Below are 18,873 nucleotides of genomic sequence, written 5' to 3'. Positions count from 1 at the left end.
GGGAGGGATTGGGGGCAGGAGGAGAAGGAGACGACAGAGGATGAGATGGCTCGATGGCATCACTGACTCAATGGATGTGAGTCTCAGTGAACTCCAGGAGTTGGTGATGGACCGGGAGACCTGACGTGCTGTGATTCATGGGGTCGCAAAGAGTGGGACACGACTTAGTGACTGATCTGATCTGATATGATCTGATACAAATTGTGAAATTGTTTGTTCAAGTTGTGTGAAAAGTACCATTGGTATCTTGATAGGGATTGCATTGAATCTATATATTGCTTTGTGTAGTATACTCATTTTCACTACATTGATTTTTCCCAAACATGAACATGGTATATTTCTCCATCTACTTATGTCATCTTTGATATCTTTCATCAGTGTTTTATAGTTTTATATATATAGGTCTTTGCTTCCTTAGGTAAATTTATTCCTAAGTATTTTATTCTTTTTGTTGCAATGGTAAATGGGATTCTTTCCTTAATTTCTCTTTATGTTTCTTCACTGTTAGTGTATAGGAATGCAAGGGATTTCTGTGTTTAAATTTATATGCTGCAACTTTACTGTATTTATTGATTAGCTCCAGTGATTTTCTGGTAGTATCTTTAGGGATTTCCATGTAGAGGATTAGGTCATCTGCAAACAGTGAGAGTTTTACTTCTTATTTTCAAATCTGGATTCCTTTTGTTTCTTTTTCTTATCTGATTGCTGTGGCTAGGACTTCCAAAACTATGTTAAATAGTAGTGTTGAGAGTGAGCACACATCTATGCAAACCTTATCTTTGACAAAGGAGGCAAAAATATACAATGGAGAAAAGAAAATCTCTTTAGCAAGTGGTGCTAGGAGAACTGGTCAACTGCTTGTAAAAGAATGAATCCAGAACACTTTTTAACACCAAACACAAAAATAAATTAAAAGTGGATTAAATATCTAAATGTAAGACCAGAAACTATAAAACTCTTAGAGGAAAACATAGGTAGAACCCTCTCTGACATAAATCACAGCAAGATCCTCTATGATCCACCTCCCAGAGTAATAGAAACAAAAGCAAAAATAAACAAATGAGACCTAATTAAACTTAAAAGCGTTTGCACAGCAAAGGAAACTATAAGCAAGAAGAAAAGGCAGCCTTCAAAATGGGAGAAAATAATAGCAAATGAAATAACTGACAAAGAATTAACCTCCAAAATATACAAGCAGCTCATGCCACTCAATACCAGAAAATGAATGACCCAATCAAAAGTGGGCCAAAGAACTAAACAGACATTTCTCCAAAGAAGACAGCTGTTCAGTTCAGTCATTCAGTTGAGTCCGACTCTTTGTGACCCCATGGACTGCAGCATGCCAGGCTTCCCTGTCCATCACCAATACCCAGAGTTTACTCAAACTCATGTCCATTGAGTCAGGGATACCATCCAACCACCTCATCCTCTATCACTCCCTTCTCCTCCTGCCCTCAATCTTTCTGAGCATATGGTCTTTTCCAAGGAGTCAGTTCTTTGCATCAGGTGGCCAAAGTATTGGAGTTTCAGGTTCAGCATCAGTCTTTCCAATGAATATTGAATACTGATTTCCTTTAGGATGGACTGGCTGGATCTCCCTGCAGTCCAAAGGACTCTCAAGAGTCTTCTCCAACACCAGAGTTCAAAAGCATCAATTATTTGACACTCAGCTTTCTTTATAGTCCAACTCTCACATCCATACATGACTAATGGAAAAACCATAGTTTTGACTGGATGGACCTTCATCGGCAAAGTAATGTCTCTGCTTTTTAATATGCTGTCTAGGTTGGTCATAGTTTTTCTTCCAAGGAGCAAGTGTCTTTTAATTTCATAGATGCAGTCACCATCTGCAGTAATTTTGGAGCCCAAGAAAATTAAGTTTGTCACTGTTTCCATTATTTCCCTATCTATTTGCCATGAAGTGATGGGACCAGATGCCATGATCTTAGTTTTCTCCAGGGGATCTTCAGGAGATCTTGATTCAGGGATCAGACCCATGTCTCTTGTCTCCTGCATTGGCAGGTGGTTTCTTTACCACTAGCACCACCTGGGGGGGAAAAAACAGAGCTTCACATTTTTTAATATTCCAGAGGGATTACATTTTGCTAAGCATAAATATTTATTTCAAAAGAATTCAGACCAACCGGGAATCTCATGTAGAACAGAAAGCTATTTAAGAAATATTAGTTTTTATTGTTCACCGAGGTTATGAAGCCAGTAATTCCAATTGTTAACAGTTCATCATATTAAGAAAATACAAACATTTCCTGTAAGAGTGCTTATATGAAAGGAAGGATCTCATTGAGTACTAATTCATATATAAAGAGTACTAGAATTTTCAGTTCAGTTCAGTTCATTCACTCAGTCATGTCCAACTCTTTGTGACCCCATGAATCTCAGCACGCCAGGCCTCCCTGTCCATCACCAACTCCTGGAGTTCACTCAAACTCATGTCCATCGAGTCAGTGATGCCATCCAGCCATCTCATCCTCTGTTATCCCTTTCTCCTCCTGCCCCCAATCCCTCCCAGCATCAGAGTCTTTTCCAATGAGTCAACTCTTTGCATGAGGTGGCCAAAGTACCAGAGTTTCAGCTTTAGCATCATTCCTTCCAAAGAAATCCCAGGGCTGATCTCATTCAGAATGGACTGGTTGGGTCTCCTTGCAGTCCAAGCGACTCTCAGGAGTCTTCTCCAACACCACACTTCAAAAGCATAAATTCTTCAGTGCTCAGCTTTCTTCAGAGTCCAACTCTCACATACATACATGACCACTGGAAAAACCATAGCCTTGACTAGATGGAACTTTTTTGGCAAAGTAATGTCTCTGCTTTTGAATATGCTATCTAGGTTGGTCATAACTTTCCTTCCAAGGAGTAAGGGTCTTTTAATTTCATGCTGCAATCACCATCTGCAGTGATTTTGGAGCCCCCAAAAATAAAGTTTGACACTGTTTGCACTATTTCCCCCATCTATTTGCCATGAAGTGATGGGACCAGATGCCATGATCTTCATTTTCTGAATGTTGAGCTTTAAGCCAACTTTTTCACTCTCCACTTTCACTTTCATCAAGAGGCTTTTGAGTTCCTCTTCACTTTCTGCCATAAGGGTGGTGTCATCTGCATATCTGAGGTGATTATTTCTCCCAGCAATCTTGATTCCAGCTTGTGCTTCTTCCAGCCCAGCGTTTCTCATGATGTACTCGGCATAGAAGTTAAATAATCAGGGTGACAATATACAGCCTTGACGTACTCCTTTTCCTATTTGGAATCAGTTTGTTGTTCCATGTCAAGTTCTAACTGTTGCTTCCTGACCTGCATATAGGTTTCTCAAGAGGCAGGTCAGGTGGTCTGGGATTCCCATCTCTTTCAGAATTTTCCACAGTTTATTGTGATCCACACAGTCAAAGGCTTTGGCATAGTCAATAAAGCAGAAATAGATGTTTTTCTGGATCTCTCTTGCTTTTTCGATGATCCACCGGATGTTGGAATTTGGCCTCTGGTTCCTCTGCCTTTTCTAAAACCAGCTTGAACGTCTGGAAGTTCACGGTTCATGTATTGCTGAAGCCTGGCTTGGAGAATTTTGAGCATTGGAGAAGGCAGTGGCACCCCACTCCAGTACTCTTGCCTGGCAAATCCCATGGACGGAGGAGCCTGGTAGGCTGCAGTCTATGGGGTCGCTAGGAGTCGGACACGACTGAGTGATTTCTCGTTCACTTTTCACTTTCATGCATTGGAGAAGGAAATGGCAACCCGCTCCAGTGTTCTTGCCTAGAGAATCCCGGAGATGGGGGAGCCTGGTGGGCTGCTGTCTCTTGGGTCGCACAGAGTCGGACACGATGAGGCGACTTAACAGTAGTATACTAGCGTGCGAGATGAGTGCAATTATGCAGTAGTTTGAGCATTCTTTGGCATTGCCTTTCTTTGGGATTGGAATGAAAACTGACCTTTTCCAGTCCTGTGGCCACTGCTCAGTTTTCCAAATTTGCTGGCATATTGAGTGCAGCATTTTCACAGCATCATCTTTCAGGATTTGAAATAGCTCAACTGGAATTCCATCACCTCCACTAGCTTTGTTCATAGCGATGCTTCCTAAGACCCACTTGACTTCACATTCTAGGATGTCTGGCTCTAGGTCAGTGATCACACCATCGTGATTATCTGGGTCGTGAAGATCTTTTTTGTACAGTTCTTCTGTGTACTCTTGCCACTTCTTCTTAATATCTTCTGCTTCTGTTAGGTCCATACAATTTCTGTCCTTTATTGAGCCCATCTTTGCATGAAATGTTCCCTTGGTATCTCTAATTTTCTTGAAGAGATCTCTAGTCTTTCCCATTCTGTTGTTTTCCTCTATTTCTTTGCACTGATCCCTGAGGAAAGCTTTCTTATCTCTTCGTGCTATTCTTTGGAACTCTGCATTCAGATGCTTATATCTTTCCTTTTCTCCCTTGCTTTTTGCTTTTCTTCTTTTCACAGCTCTTTGTAAGACCTCCCTAGACAGCCATTTTGCTTTTTTGCATTTCTTTTCCATAGGGATGGTCTTGATCCCTGTCTCCTGTACAATGTCACGAACCTCATTCCATAGTTCATCAAGCACTCTACCTATCAGATCCAGGCCCTCAAATCTATTTCTCACTTCCACTGTATAATCATAAGGGATTTGATTTAGGTCATACCTGAATGGTCTAGTGGTTTTCCCTACTTTCTTCAATTTAAGTCTGAATTTGGCAATAAGGAGTTCATGATCTGAGCCACAGTCAGCTTCTGGTCTTGTTTTTGCTAACTGTATAGAGTTTCTCCATCTTTGGCTGCAAACAATATAATCAATCTGATTTCGGTGTTGACCATCTGGTGACGTCCATGTGTAGAGTCTTCTCTTGTGTTGTTGGAAGAGGGTGTTTGCTATGACCAGTGCATTCTCTTGGCAAAACTCTATTAGTCTTTGCCCTGCTTCATTCCGTATTCCAAGGCCAAATTTGCCTGTTACTCCAGGTATTTCTTGACTTCCTACTTTTGCATTCCAGTCCCCTATAATGAAAAGAACATCTTTTTTGGGTGTTAGTTCTAAAAGGTCTTGTAGGTCTTCATAGAACAGTTCAACTCCAGCTTCTTCAGCGTTACTGGTTGGGGCATAGACTTGGACTACTGTGATATTGAATGGTTTGCCTTGGAAATGAACAGAGATCATTCTGTCGTTTTTGAGATTGCATCCAAGTACTGCATTTTGGAAAAGGCAATGGCACCCCACTCCAGTACTCTTGCCTGGAAAATCCCGTAGACGGAGGAGCCTGGTGGGCTGCCGTCTATGGGATCACACAGAGTCGGACACGACTGAAGCAACTTAGCAGCAGCAACACTGCATTTTGAACTCTTTTGTTGACCATGATGGCTACTCCATTTCTTCTAAGTGATTCCTGCCCGCAGTAGTAGATATAATGGTCATCTGAGTTAAAGTTTTAAGATGGTGCAATAATTGCATATGGATGAGAAATCGATCTTGGGATCTGGTTGACAAAATGAAAGAGTTTACAGGATTTGTTTCCAATGTAGTTAGTAAACAAACATTTTCCCACCTATGATATCATCCAAATTAAGATCAATTAATTTTTTTAAAGTAAGCTATCAATCAAGTTGTTTTGATAATATGAGAAAGAACTGTCCACTGTGCTGATGAGCGTCCCTGGTGGCTCAGTGGGTAAAGAATCTGCCTGCAGGAGACCCAGGTTCAATTCCTGGGTTGGGAAGATTCCCTGGAGAAGGAAATAGCAACTCACTCCAGTATTGTTGCTTGGAAAATCCCATGGGTAGAGGAGCCTGGTGGGCCATAGTCCATAGGGTCACAAGAGTCGGACATGACTTAGGGCCTAAACCACCAACACCGTGCTGACAGAAAGCAGTGAAAGTCAGGGTCAGCTGGTCTCAAACTGTGGTTTCAGAGAAGCATCATCATCATCACCTGAAAACTTGTTTGAAATGCAAATTTTCATGCTCCAACTAAGATCTACTGCATCAAAAATTCTGTGTGGGCATTTCTGAGTCTTTATATCCATTCTAGGTGATCTAATGGGTCCTTCCAAAATGCCCAGAGATTTTGATTCTTTTGGAGAGGTTCTGTTCTTCCTGATCTTGATATCCTATCAAACATGTCATGAACCTCCACAATTTTCAGTGTCTTTGGTGGGTTTTTGTTTGTTTTTGTTTCGTGGGGCTTCTATTATTTGTTTTTGATTACTTCTTTGTTTTTTGGCTTCAAGATGGCCTTTCAAATAATACTTTTGAGAGACCTAGAAACTTATTAACAGGTCCCATTGTTCCCTCATCCCCAGCAGGACTCATTCCAGCTCTGCTTCCTGAGCCCAGTCCAATTATTTCTCCCTGAGGAGATCCCCTCTTCCCCAAGGCCATGCCCATGAGTCATGTGTGTGAGTGATGGCAGAGATCAGGAAGCTATGAGACTGCATGGAGAGGACCTCCCAGAAAGTGTAAGACATGAACTCTCTTCTTCCACTTGGGGCTGAAGGAAGGTGAGAGCCTGAGGATTTCCATGCCTGCTGATAGGAAAATTGTAGTTAGGTTTTTAAAAACACCTGCTAGAAGGTGAGGAGAATAAGCCAGTTTCATAGACTTGATAGTACTAAGTCTAAAAAAGAGGAGAGCCTTGGGAAGTAATTTGGAGGGGGCACTATGCTGTTAATACAGAGGGTTCATGTTACATGTAAACCCTAGGAATTTCAGCAACCAAGCATAGAACTTGCTTCATGAGACAAGAAACAGGATACTTAAAATCACTAAAAATACTACACATAATCCATCACCTACTTAATACATTATTTGGCAACATTCACTGAGCATGTGCTGTTATCAGAGTTGCTCTTCCAATTTCTGAGGTTACTAAGACACTGAAATCATGATACAGTTGGTTTAGGGGAGAAGCTGAAAAAGGAAACAAATGATGATAAACATTATTGGGGTATGCTTTAAATGTTTAAAGAAACTTGAGCAATAGGATTTTTTTCTGCAAGGGAGAAATGCTGATAGGAGTGACGGAGAGGGTAAGGTGGGCTTTTCTAAGGTTGAGATGAGATGGTAGGGAGAAAATTCCAGGAAACAAACATGGAAATGAATAAATATGTTATCATGTTTGAGACTATAATCAGAGGTGGGGATATTGATTAGAAAGGCATCTGGAGGTTATGTTTTATAGCCCTATATGACAAGCTGAGTTGCATGTACAAGTGTAAGTATGTGATTCTACCCTGACTTGACCTGCAAAATATTGGATGTGGCTTCTAAGGGGCTCTGGTGAGCATCACTATAAGATGTGAGGGGGGAAGTGATTGGATCAGCATTTAGAAAGGTCTCATGGACAGCTTTGTAGAAGGAAGAGTGAAGTGAAAGCAAATCGAAGTGAAAAATAAGAAGGGAGTGATCTCTGATCAATAATGGAATGCATGAGGTCAGGTGGGAGAGAGTGGGGCTGAGATGAGGCAGGGAGAGAGGAGAACACTTGACCCTCACCTGTCACCTCTATCTCTCACCCTGAGAGTTCTTCTTCACCTTTGTATTTCCTCCCTTGACCCACCATCTTTCATCTCTCCTTCCTTCACCCCATCTCTCCTTCCTTCACTAATTTTATTCCCCTATTTTCCTCCCTTATAGTTTGCTTCCTTCCTTTAGAGTTTTCATCTATTTCCATTTTTTTCAACATTTTTTCTCTTCTACCCTTGGATTCAATATAATTTTCTGGAATTGCTGTCCTTTCAGAAGAGTTCTAGTCTTGAAGCAATATATGCATCATTTGTTTCTCCACTAATGAGGTAGTTACTCCTCTGACTCTTGTATCTACCTGTGATCTGGGGGGCCTTACCCAGTAAGGAGCCACCTACTGCTGGGGATGGGGAGAAATGAAATATCCCAGGGTGCAACTGTGTCCAGAGGCTCCCCTTCCAGGACCTGCACATACAGTAGCTTTTCATGCACCCAGAGAATCTGATTCTGGGAGAGATTGAAAATAAAAGGAGAAGGGGCAGCAGAGGATGAGATGGTTAGATAGCACTACTGACTCAATGGACATGAATTTGAGCAAACTCCGGGAGATAGTGGAGGACAACGAAGCCTGGCATGCTGCAGTCCACAGGGTCACAAAGAGTTGGACATGACTTAGCAACTGAACAACCAAAGCAGTTAACATCAGGTACCTATCATGCACTATGAGCAAGGATACAAATTGTGAAATCAAGACCTATGTCTGTAACACAGTATGGTTCAATAGTGGAGGAAAATCATAGACAAATGAAATGTTTGTTAAAGTTATGATGTGTTAACTGTTACATGAAAAACTACTGGTACAAAAATGTATTGATATTAAAGACTGGAAAAAGGGAGGAGGGCTTTAGAGTAAGAGACTGTACAGAGAAGACTGATTGCCATTTATTATTCCAGATACTGTTCTATGAAATTTATGTGTTATTTTATTTAATTCCCTAGACAATTCATAGGGAAAACATTTTCTTATAGATGTAGAACCTAGGACTCAGATTAAGTGACTTGCTGAAGGTCAAATCTCAAGGATGTAGAAGCTTGAAATTTTGACTGTTTCTATTGGACTCCAAGTGTCTTGCTACCACTATGTCACACTGAATATTTGAAAGGCAGGTTGCATGTGTCTTTTGACAGCCTTAAGCTATTTCATGAATATGTATTCCAGCACCAATTAGTGACCTGTCTAGAGAAGGACTACTTAGATCAGCACCCGGTATTATGATATGCACATGAGAATGTTCATCTTCTGGACTTGGACAAATCATTTTGAGCCCCTGAGCACTTGAAAGATGAGCAGCAACTTCAGACAGAGGTCTGTCGTTTGTGTTACTTAGGTGTATGGAGAAGACACCATGGCATCAGGGAACCTCACGTGGGTGTCAGAATTTGTCCTCCTGGGGCTCTCACAGACTCAGGAGCTCCAGCTCTTCTTGTTTCTGGTGTTTCTGCTAGTCTACACTACCACTGTCATGGGAAACCTCCTCATCATGATCACAGTGACCTCTGATTCCAGGCTCCACACACCTATGTATTTCCTGCTGCGAAATCTTGCTGTCATAGACCTCTGCTATTCCACAGTCACTTCTCCAAAGATGTTAGTGGACTTCTTGCATGAGACCAAGACCATCTCCTACCATGGCTGCATGGCCCAGATCTTCTTTTTCCACCTCTTGGGAGGTGGGACTGTCTTCTTCCTCTCAGTGATGGCCTATGACCGCTACATAGCCATCTCCCGGCCTCTCCACTACATCATCATCATGAACACTCGAGTGTGTGTGGGGCTGGTGGTGGCTGCCTGGGTAGGGGGCTTTGTCCACTCCATTGTCCAGCTGGTTCTGATGCTCCCACTGCCTTTTTGTGGCCCCAACACCCTGGATAACTTCTACTGTGACATTCCACAAATGCTGAGGCTTGCCTGCACAGACACCTCCCTCCTGGAGTTCCTTATGATCTCTAACAGTGGGATGCTGGTCCTCATCTGGTTCCTCCTCCTTCTGATCTCTTATACTGTCATCCTGGTGATGCTGCGGTCTCAGTCTGGGCAGGCGAGGAGGAAGGCAGCTTCCACCCGCATCACTCACATCATCGTTGTGTCTATGATCTTCATTCCCTGTATCTGTATCTATGCCCGGCCATTCACTTCATTCCTCATGGACAAGACTGTGTCCATCAGCTACACTGTCTTGACCCCCATGCTCAATCCCATCATCTACACCCTGAGGAACCGGGAGATGCAGGCAGCCATGAATAGATTAGGCAAGCGCCTAGTGATTTCCAGCAGGAAGTGAAATTAAAATAGGTTGACTTTAAATGACAGATCTTCCCTCTGAACTTTTGTTTTTCCATGTGAGAAACAATGAAAAATATTTATTGAGTGTGGCAGTTGAGATTAAGCTAGTATTTCTACAGAACTTCTCCTGTGTCAGGTGTTGTGTTTAGGCACTTTTACACTTCTGTCTCATTCTCAGAAGACTGACAGTGGATATATTATTATTATATTAAACAGTTTGCAAGTGAAAAAACTCAGAGAGAACTGACTTGCTCAACAAAAAAGAGCAAGTGAGGGGCAGAGCCTGGTCAATAGACGGTTCCTCTGACTCCAAGTTTCGAGGCAGGAGATGTGGATGGAATTTGAAATTCAGGGTCTGATATAATCACAAGGGAAAACTTGGAGAATTCCTCATCTGTGGATGAATATCTGTGAAGAATGGCCTACACTTTCATCTGAATTCTAGAGCAATCACATTTTTTTTTCTGTTCCCTGCCTCTATGCCTCATTTTCCATGGTGGTATTTTGGAAGTAGTCTTATTTTTAATATTTTTTCATAAACAATGAGTTTTTATTACATAACTTTTTTCATTTTTAATATTGTCTAAATATTTCCCATAAGAGTATTTTCCTTTGATTTGTTCCTTTTCTACCAAATGCTCCTTGGATAATCAGAACTATTTTGCTTTCTGCACACAATCTTTACATCACTTGCATGATATGGCTAAGAAGAGGATGCTGTAGTATGGTTGGGGAACCAAAGCCAGAGAGGGCAGGGCCACGTCTATTAGTGATCCTGATTTAGGTATGGGTTCAGTCCAAAGCTGCCAACCTCATGGGGTTTTGCCTTTCTTTTTGACTTCCTACCCTGGAATGAGGGCTTTCTTGGGGTTGAGGATTGAGCTGTATTCATCTTTAAATCCTCTTAGCACCTAGACATTATCCTATTCAGATAAGCATTTCTGCTTTTTCTTGCACCCTGTTCTTTCCCTTTCAAGTTCAAATCTTTTCATTTGTCGCTGTGTAACCAGTATTTATATACCCCATCTCTTTGAGGTATGTTTCCCTTTGTTAACATCTTGGGCAATGTATAACATTGCTCCAAAGTTAAGAAGATAATAAGAACATTTTCTTGTTTCTGCTTCCCTCCCAGCAATAATCACATCTAGGAAATAAAAGCTATAGGCTCTCCAGCCCATCATGGCAGCTTCGAATTCATCCTTTCTTCACTTATACTTCCCTGCCCCATTTCACACATTTCTCCCCATTCACAGTGGGTGAGATGACAGGAGAGAAAATAAACTCTGTCATGTTTGATCTGGGAGGTCCCACAGAACAGTGTTTTCCCATTCATGGTAAAGTCCTTTAAATATTTGACAATACTTTTCTCATCTTCTAATTTGTCTCTTCTCCAGACGCAGCATCTACATTCATTCAATTGTTCCCATTGTGACAGGTTTCCTGATTCCAACATACTGACCATCTCCTCTATATTTACTGTCATATGACCACATGCCTTATAAAATGTGATACTAAACATACGACACACATCTCTATGGGAGGATGTGAGTTCTTTTGGACACTATGATAGTCCTCTTTGAAATATATACACATAGGATGCTGTTGATTGCAAATCACAACATCCAAATCATGATGGCTTAAAGAATGAGATTATCTCACTTATAAAGATTAGAAGTGAAGAAGTGAAGTCACTCACGACTCTTTGCGACCCCATGGACTGTAGCCTACCAGGCTTCTCCATCCATGGGATTTTCCAGGCAAGAACACTGGAGTGGGTTGCCATTTCCTTCTCCAGGGGATCTTCCTGACCCAGGGATCGAACCCAGTCTCCTGCAATGCAAACAGATACTTTACCCTCTGAGCCACCAGGGAAGCAGAGAATAGGCAATTCTAGAGTTGGTTAATTCTTCAGTTCTAACATTTTAGGGGCCTGGGTTGGCTGCTCTATAATTCCCTGTCTTTCCCATCATGATGGCAATGTGGCTATTAAAACTACAATTATCATACCTTTATATCCAAATAGTTCAGCAAGAAGGAAGAAGGGCATTCATGTACTTTTTCTAAAAAACCTGGGGTGAATTCTTTTTCTAGTTCCATTCCTGCATTCCAGCAGAATTCCCTTATGACTTGTTGGCCAGAAACTTGGGTCATATGGTCACCCCAGTCTACAGGGAAGGATGGGAAGTGAATGGCTGGTTATTTCATCCAGAAAGAAGGGGATTGAAAATGACAATCAACAGTGTCTGCCACATGGCAGAAGCCCCTGGTTGCAGGATGGTAGACATGAGAGTCAGAAATCTTGACAAGGAACAAAGTTTGTCATGGACAGGGTCATAAAATCAAATGCCTAAAGGAAATGATAAGTAACATTAACATGTTAAGTGGGCCCAGTGAACCTAAGGTGAAGTAGATGGTACACATGCAGGCCAGTGGGCTCTTTCCCATCCTTATGCAGAGCTCCAGTATCTAAGTCTTTACACAACAATCAGAAGGATTTTATCTAGAGATACTAAATAGCTCCAGAGAAACAGTCCAGGCCATCTTTCCAAATTGGCCATCTTCCCAAATTGACCATATTCCCAACTGGCATTCAGGGATCTTCTGACAAAACAACTGATCTGATCATCCCAAACAGAAGCCTCAATGAATACAGCTCTTTACATGAGAATTTATACCTTTAAGACATCTCTGATGGAAGTTCTGCTGTGTTTATGATGTGAATTTGACTCAACTCAAAATTTATTGATCCTAAATGAATAATGAACTATCAGGTCAAATGCTACTCTTCAGTTATTTTATTTATATGATTAGTGAAAGCAACGCTCTTAAAAGTTGTTGATGGAAGGCTGTAAGTCATTCCAGTGATGGTAGATTAATTATGATCCAGAAAAAATATTATGGTCCAGAGAGTACTTCCCTTCTTCTCAGCCTCATTAATTTCTTGATTTTGCCATCCCACTTGTATTTATAACTGAACTCAGGGATGATTTAAGTGTAAGTGAAAGACCTTAACAAACTTGCTGATGCGGTTTACTTCATATATGATCCATTAAAAGTGGTGTATCAGTCAGGGTTCTGCTAAAGGAACAGAACCAGTACAGAAATGGAGCAGGACCCTAGTCCTTGCCCTCCATGTCCTTTGCCTGTCTTTTGTTAGTGGAAAAACTTTAGCCAAAGAATAATAAGTTTAATCAGAGAAGTGAGAAAATATAGAAACAAAGGAAAACAGTCCAAAAAGAATAAATAATTATATATTAGTCATTAAGCATAGTCAAGGACCTATAAATAATTTTCTGAGCCATATCCTGTGAGCTATCTTGTAGATACTAAAATCTCTGCCATGTGGAAGAAGTTATGACCAGACTGAAGCCATGACATAACCTGCCACAATTCCAAGAATTGGCCTCAAGAAAATGGAAACAGACAGATTCTGGAACTGAAGATTGATTGTACCTAAAATAATCAAAATGACACTTTTCAGAACACCATATGACCAATTGGAAGATGACTGTCAGAGTTGACTTGCTGTTTCTCTTTGTAGGTCCCTCTTTCTACCTATAAAAGCTCTTGTTGAGGGGGGAGGCAGTTGGCCTTTGAGTAGAAGTGCTCCTTCTTTTTCCCACCCCCACCAGTTGCCAGTATCCGAAGTAAAGCAAACTTGCCTTTCCACCAATCTTGCCTCTTCATTGACTTTTCAGTAACGAGCAGCCAGACACCACTTTCAGTTACAGTATGATATGGAAATGTTGGGAAGGAAGAAAAATTTGCCTTTACCCTTACAGGTTCTCCTGCTGAAACTATAAAGGAAATTGACATGAGACAGTTTAACGGGAAAAAGTCAAGCAAGATTTGAGAACATGTACACATGGGAGAGACCCAGGCAAACTGAGTAACCCATAAAAATGGCTGAAACCTTCACCTTAAACACCATCTTTAGCTACAGACAAAAGAGGGTATTGGAGAAAGGGGTGTAGGACTTGCAAAGGGAGAAAGACAATTCACATAGAGATGGAAAAGAAAGTGTTTGAAAAGTAAATATTTGTTGGGCCATGTAGAGACATTGGAACACAGAGTGGACACTGACCCCTAGGCCCTGTTTCCCCACCCCCACCCCCACTCACACTTATGCCACATTCTTTGCACGTGTCTCTGATGAGAGCTTTATTATGGGAACAGGTCCTCTATCTAAATTCTTTAGGCAGTTGAAGGAAAAGCTCAAGGTTTCTCCCTGAGTCTTTTGAGCCGTGATTGTTTTCAGCTCAAAATAAGCCACATGCCATGGAGACAGAGAGAGAATAAGGGAAATTTCTTGCAAGGAATTCCTTACCTGATTGTGAGACTGGCAAGGTAAGTATGAAACATGTAGGCTGGCCAACAGGAAGGGCAGGCTGGAGCTCTTAGGTATAAAGCTGCAGTCCAGAATTTCATCTTCTTCAAGGAAACCCGTGTCCTGCTCTTAAGACCCTTTAACTTATTGAATCGGGCATGTCTAGATTAGCTAGAGTGGTCTCCTTTACATAAAACCAACTGATTCTAATAAATAAACAAATAAAACCAACAGATTATGCAATAGAATCAATCATATCTATAAAATATCTTCCCAGCAGCACTTAGACTATGTTTACATAACTGAGACCTATAGACTAGTCAAGCTGACACATAAAATGGACCATCACAAGGGGAGAAATCTTAATCATCAGTGATGCTGGGCTCCCTAATGAGGAGGTAAATGAAGCACCTTCTAAATGCATCCTGCATCCATTAAGCAGTTTGAAGTTAAGTCTGACAAATACATAGTTTCTTAGATGTGTTAAACACAGGAAAATCATTTTCTCAGTTCATTGTCCATGACTGGGTCTTTAGCATAATGACTCCATTCCAGCCATTCTGGGGTTTGGAAATCATTATTTTGGTGGCTGGATGCAGTAAATAGATGAAGTTTGGTGAACATTTTATAGACTTACATGTGCCCAAATGGGAGAAAATATAAACTGGAACATATCAGGTTTCACTTATTGAAATATAAATCAGAATCTGAATCAAAATCATCCACATGATAATCAGTGAGGTGGACACATCCTGTCCCCTTCCCCAGAATCAACTAGGGCTGCTTTTCTAAGTGACTCAATTTTATTTTATTAGTTTTTTCTTAGTGGCTCTATTTCAAAGTGGACTAGAGCTCTAAATAAGATTTTTTTTTTTTAATCTACACCTCTTGTATGTAGAAGAGTTTCACATAATACTCTCACCTGCCAAAGGCAGATACTCTATTTTGCCAGGAATAAACATTTGCAGGGAAATAATTCAGACCAACCTGTAAGTCCTATGCAAATCAGAGGGCTCTGTCTAAGAAATGAGTTTTTTTTAACAGCACTTCAGTTTTAAAACTTTAGTTTTCAATTAATTCCAGGGTTGGCCAATTCCTCATAATGAGCATTATATTTGTTTCTTATATCAATCCTTGTATTAGAGTCAGTAAGAATTCACAGGTAAAGAATGCTGGCATTTTATAGATGACGTAGTAGACTTGGGTACTGGTGGTAAGTCAATACTGGGACTTTGGTGGACAAAATAAAAGACAACATTTACAGAAAAGTAAGTTTCTATTGTATTGATAGTACACAATTGCCCATCTATGGCTATCCATAAATAAAAATTAATTACACTTCAAAGTAGAAGAAAAGGAAGAAGGGAAGAAGGAGGAGAAGAAGGTGAAGAAGAAGGTGAAGAAGAAGGAAAGAAATCAGATCAGTTGTCTGGAAGATTTTAGGAGAGAGAGAACAGTCCCTGTGCTGAGAAGCAAGTCTGTGGTTCTCAAAGTGTGATCTTGGAAACAGGGACATCGGCATCATCTGAGGACTTGTTACAAATGCAAAATCTTGGCCTTTTCATTGACCAATAGAATGAGAAAAGCTGGAGCTGGGGCACAGTCATTTGTTTTCCAACAAGCTCTGCAAGTCATTGTCTCAACAGTGAGAATCACTGGGTAAGAAATGGGTTCTTCTAAAAGTCCCAGAGTCTGTTTCTTTTGAAGAGACTCGTCCTTCTAGATCTTGGCCTGAGAATCCTACATTCTACAAATCTATAAAATTGTATTGTCCTTGTCATTTTGGTCCCAAGGAATAAGCCTTAATGAATATGTGTTTTTGAGACATTTAACAACTTTTTAACTACTCCCATTGCTCCCTTTCCCCCAGCGGTAATCAGCCCAATTCTGCTTCCAGAACTGAGTCCAGTAGTTTCTCCCCAAAGACATTCCCTCTTCCCAAGGGTCACATCCATTGTTGTATAGGTGACATATGGGTAGTGACTGGGAAGCTAAATCTGCAGAAAAAAGATCTCCAAGAAGATGGAAGACCTGAAGGCTGTCTCCCAGTCTAGGCTGAAGAGACCAGGGTTTTCTCACCTGTAGATAGAGCAGCTGTAAGAAGTTTCCAGACACACTTGCTGGAGAGTGCAAAGAAAGAGCAAGAGATTTAGACTTGATAGTAAGGCTGAAGTGTGAGGAAAGCTTCAGAAAGTAATGCAGGGGAAATGAGGTATCAAAAACAGATTCCTCAAGTTGCATGTACAAAACCAGGCTTTCAACAACCAAGTGAAAACTTGGTCATGTGATTTACAGGGTAGATGCTGAGAGCAAATGATAATACACTACACAATTCTTTACATGGTCACACTGAACAAGATCACATAAAGCAAATAATAATGGAATACACCACAGAATTCTTCACATGGTCATACTGAACAAGATCACATAATCATCTGCTAATAAATTATGTTAGCAAACCTTTTTTAGCAACTGCTAAATCAGAGATGTTATTGTAGGTGCTGGGTTGAATAAGTTATTGAGTTTACAATCTCATTCAAAGGGACAACAATATGATAAATATATAAAGGAAATATTTATAAAATATTATTTGAATCCAGAGAAGTTAGGGATTAATTCTGCATGGGAGAAATGGAGGAGTCACAGAGAAGGTGATATCTGAATCTTCTAAGTTGAGAAAGTTACAGAAGGTACTTCAGGAAATAGAATTCATTCCCAAAGTTACAGAAATAACCAAGCATATGACATGTGCGAGAGACCATGGATTCCTTGAACAGCAACCAATTCTTGGGTAATGGGGATACTGATGAGAAGGGTAGATGGAGCCTACATCTTAGAGCTTGGTGTCACACACGGAGAGGGAGTTGCATACACGTATGTAAGTATATTTTCCTACCCTGAATTAACCCACAAAGCAAGTTAGGCAATTTCTAAGAGTCTGGGTTTTAAGCTGTGGCTCCTCAATAGTCATTAAAAGATTATAATGAGGTAGGATCAGATATGTGTTTAGAAAGGTCTTTGTGACAATGATATAGAAGATGGACTGGAGTGGATACAGATGGAAGCAGAAGGGTGAGACAGTAAATTGCAGGAGGCAGGTGACGGAGGGGACTGAGACATGGCAGAGAAGTGGGGAGGCCACTTGGCCCTCAACTGTCACCTCTGCCTCTCACCTCCCTATCCTTCTTCACCTTTGTTCCCTTCCAACTCCTGCTCCTCCACCTTGTCATTCCCTTTCCTTTCTCCTCCTTAATCTTATCCTCTTTATTCCTTTGTCTACTCTATTTCTTTTATTTCAATATCTTCCTGTGTCTCTCTCCTTGTATTCAGTAACATCTAAAATATTTGTGCCTTTTGGAACAGCTCTTGCAGTCCCCTTCATACAAGATCCATCACCCATTTCTTAATGCAGAGAATCTCTCCCCACCTTCTTATGTTTAAGCACACACACCATGTATGTCCTGGATTCACCCAATAAGGAGCCACCACACCAGTGAGGGGGCACCCCTATAATTATTTATGTACTCAGAGTCAAACCCCATGTTTTTTGAGCATTGACTGTGAGCAAACATGAGAACTTCAGGGCACAAATAAGTTTTGAATCAAGACATAGGTTGGCTGAATTGTGGGCAGGCAAGCACATTATGGTTGAACTGTGGAGGAAAAACCTAGAAATATGAAAAGTTCACTAACATTTTAATGTATTAACTATCGCATGAGGAATGACTGGTACAAAAATGTATTATAGACTCTAAGAAGGTAGGATGTCTTCAGAGTAGGAGACTACACAGAGGACAGTGATTAGCATTTATTATTCCAGATACTGTTCTAGGAACCTTATATGCTATCTCATTTTTACCCCTAGACATTCTATAAAGACAACATTATTCTTCCCACCTTACAGATGTGGAAACTGAAACAGAGCTTGAGTAACTTATTCTAGGTCAAATCTCAAGGAATAAGAACCTGGAATTTAACTACAAATCAGTTGGACTCTAAGTGTTTTCTATCACTATATTAATACTGAATCTTTTTAAAAAATTAATTTATTTTAACTGGAGGCTAATTACAATATTGTGGTGGTTTTTGCCATACATTGACATGAATCAACCACAGGTGTACATGTGTCCCCCATACTAAACCCCCTTCCACCTCCCTCCCCATCCCATCCCTCAGGGTTGTCCCAGTGCACTGGCTTTGAGTGCCCTCTTTCTTGCTTCAAACTTGGACTGGCTATCTATTTCACATATGGTAATATACATGTCCCATCATTTCATGGGAAATAGCTGGAGAAACAGTGGAAACAGTGTCAGACTTTAGTTTTCTGGGCTCCAAAATCACTGCAGATGGTGACTGCAGCCAGGAAATTAAAGACGCTTACTCCTTGGAAGGAAAGTTATGACCAACCTAGATAGCATGTTCAAAAGCAGAGACATTATTTTGCCAACAAAGGTTCGTCTAGTCAAGGCTATGGTTTTTCCTGTGGTCATGTATGGATGTGAGAGTTGGACTGTGAAGAAGGCTGAGCGCCGAAGAATTGATACTTTTGAACTGTGGTGTTGGAGAAGACTTTTGAGAGTCCCTTGGACTGCAAAGAGATCCAACCAGTCCATTCTGAAGGAGGTCAGCCCTGGGATTTCTTTGGAAGGAATGATGCTAAAGCTGAAACTCCAGTACTTTGGCCACCTCATGTGAAGAGTTGACTCATTGGAAAAGA

At 40.8% G+C, this 18,873-nt stretch overlaps 1 protein-coding gene across 1 annotated transcript; it reads left to right on the top strand.

The window, feature by feature from the left end:
• The first annotated feature begins 8,891 nt into the window (after window positions 1-8,891).
• LOC105004115 (olfactory receptor 4D1-like) lies at window positions 8,892-9,827 on the top strand. The gene has a single exon (XM_010861653.1). It carries the CDS (start codon window positions 8,892-8,894, stop codon window positions 9,825-9,827), a length of 936 nt encoding a protein of 311 aa, XP_010859955.1.
• Window positions 9,828-18,873: the final 9,046 nt, after the last annotated feature.

This window comes from Bison bison, unplaced genomic scaffold (genome assembly GCF_000754665.1).
Source record: "Bison bison bison isolate TAMUID 2011002044 unplaced genomic scaffold, Bison_UMD1.0 scf7180017864472, whole genome shotgun sequence".
NCBI classification, from domain to species: domain Eukaryota; kingdom Metazoa; phylum Chordata; class Mammalia; order Artiodactyla; family Bovidae; genus Bison; species Bison bison.
The sequence above is the reverse complement of the archived record's forward strand: the minus strand, read 5'-3'. Positions and strand labels throughout refer to the sequence as shown.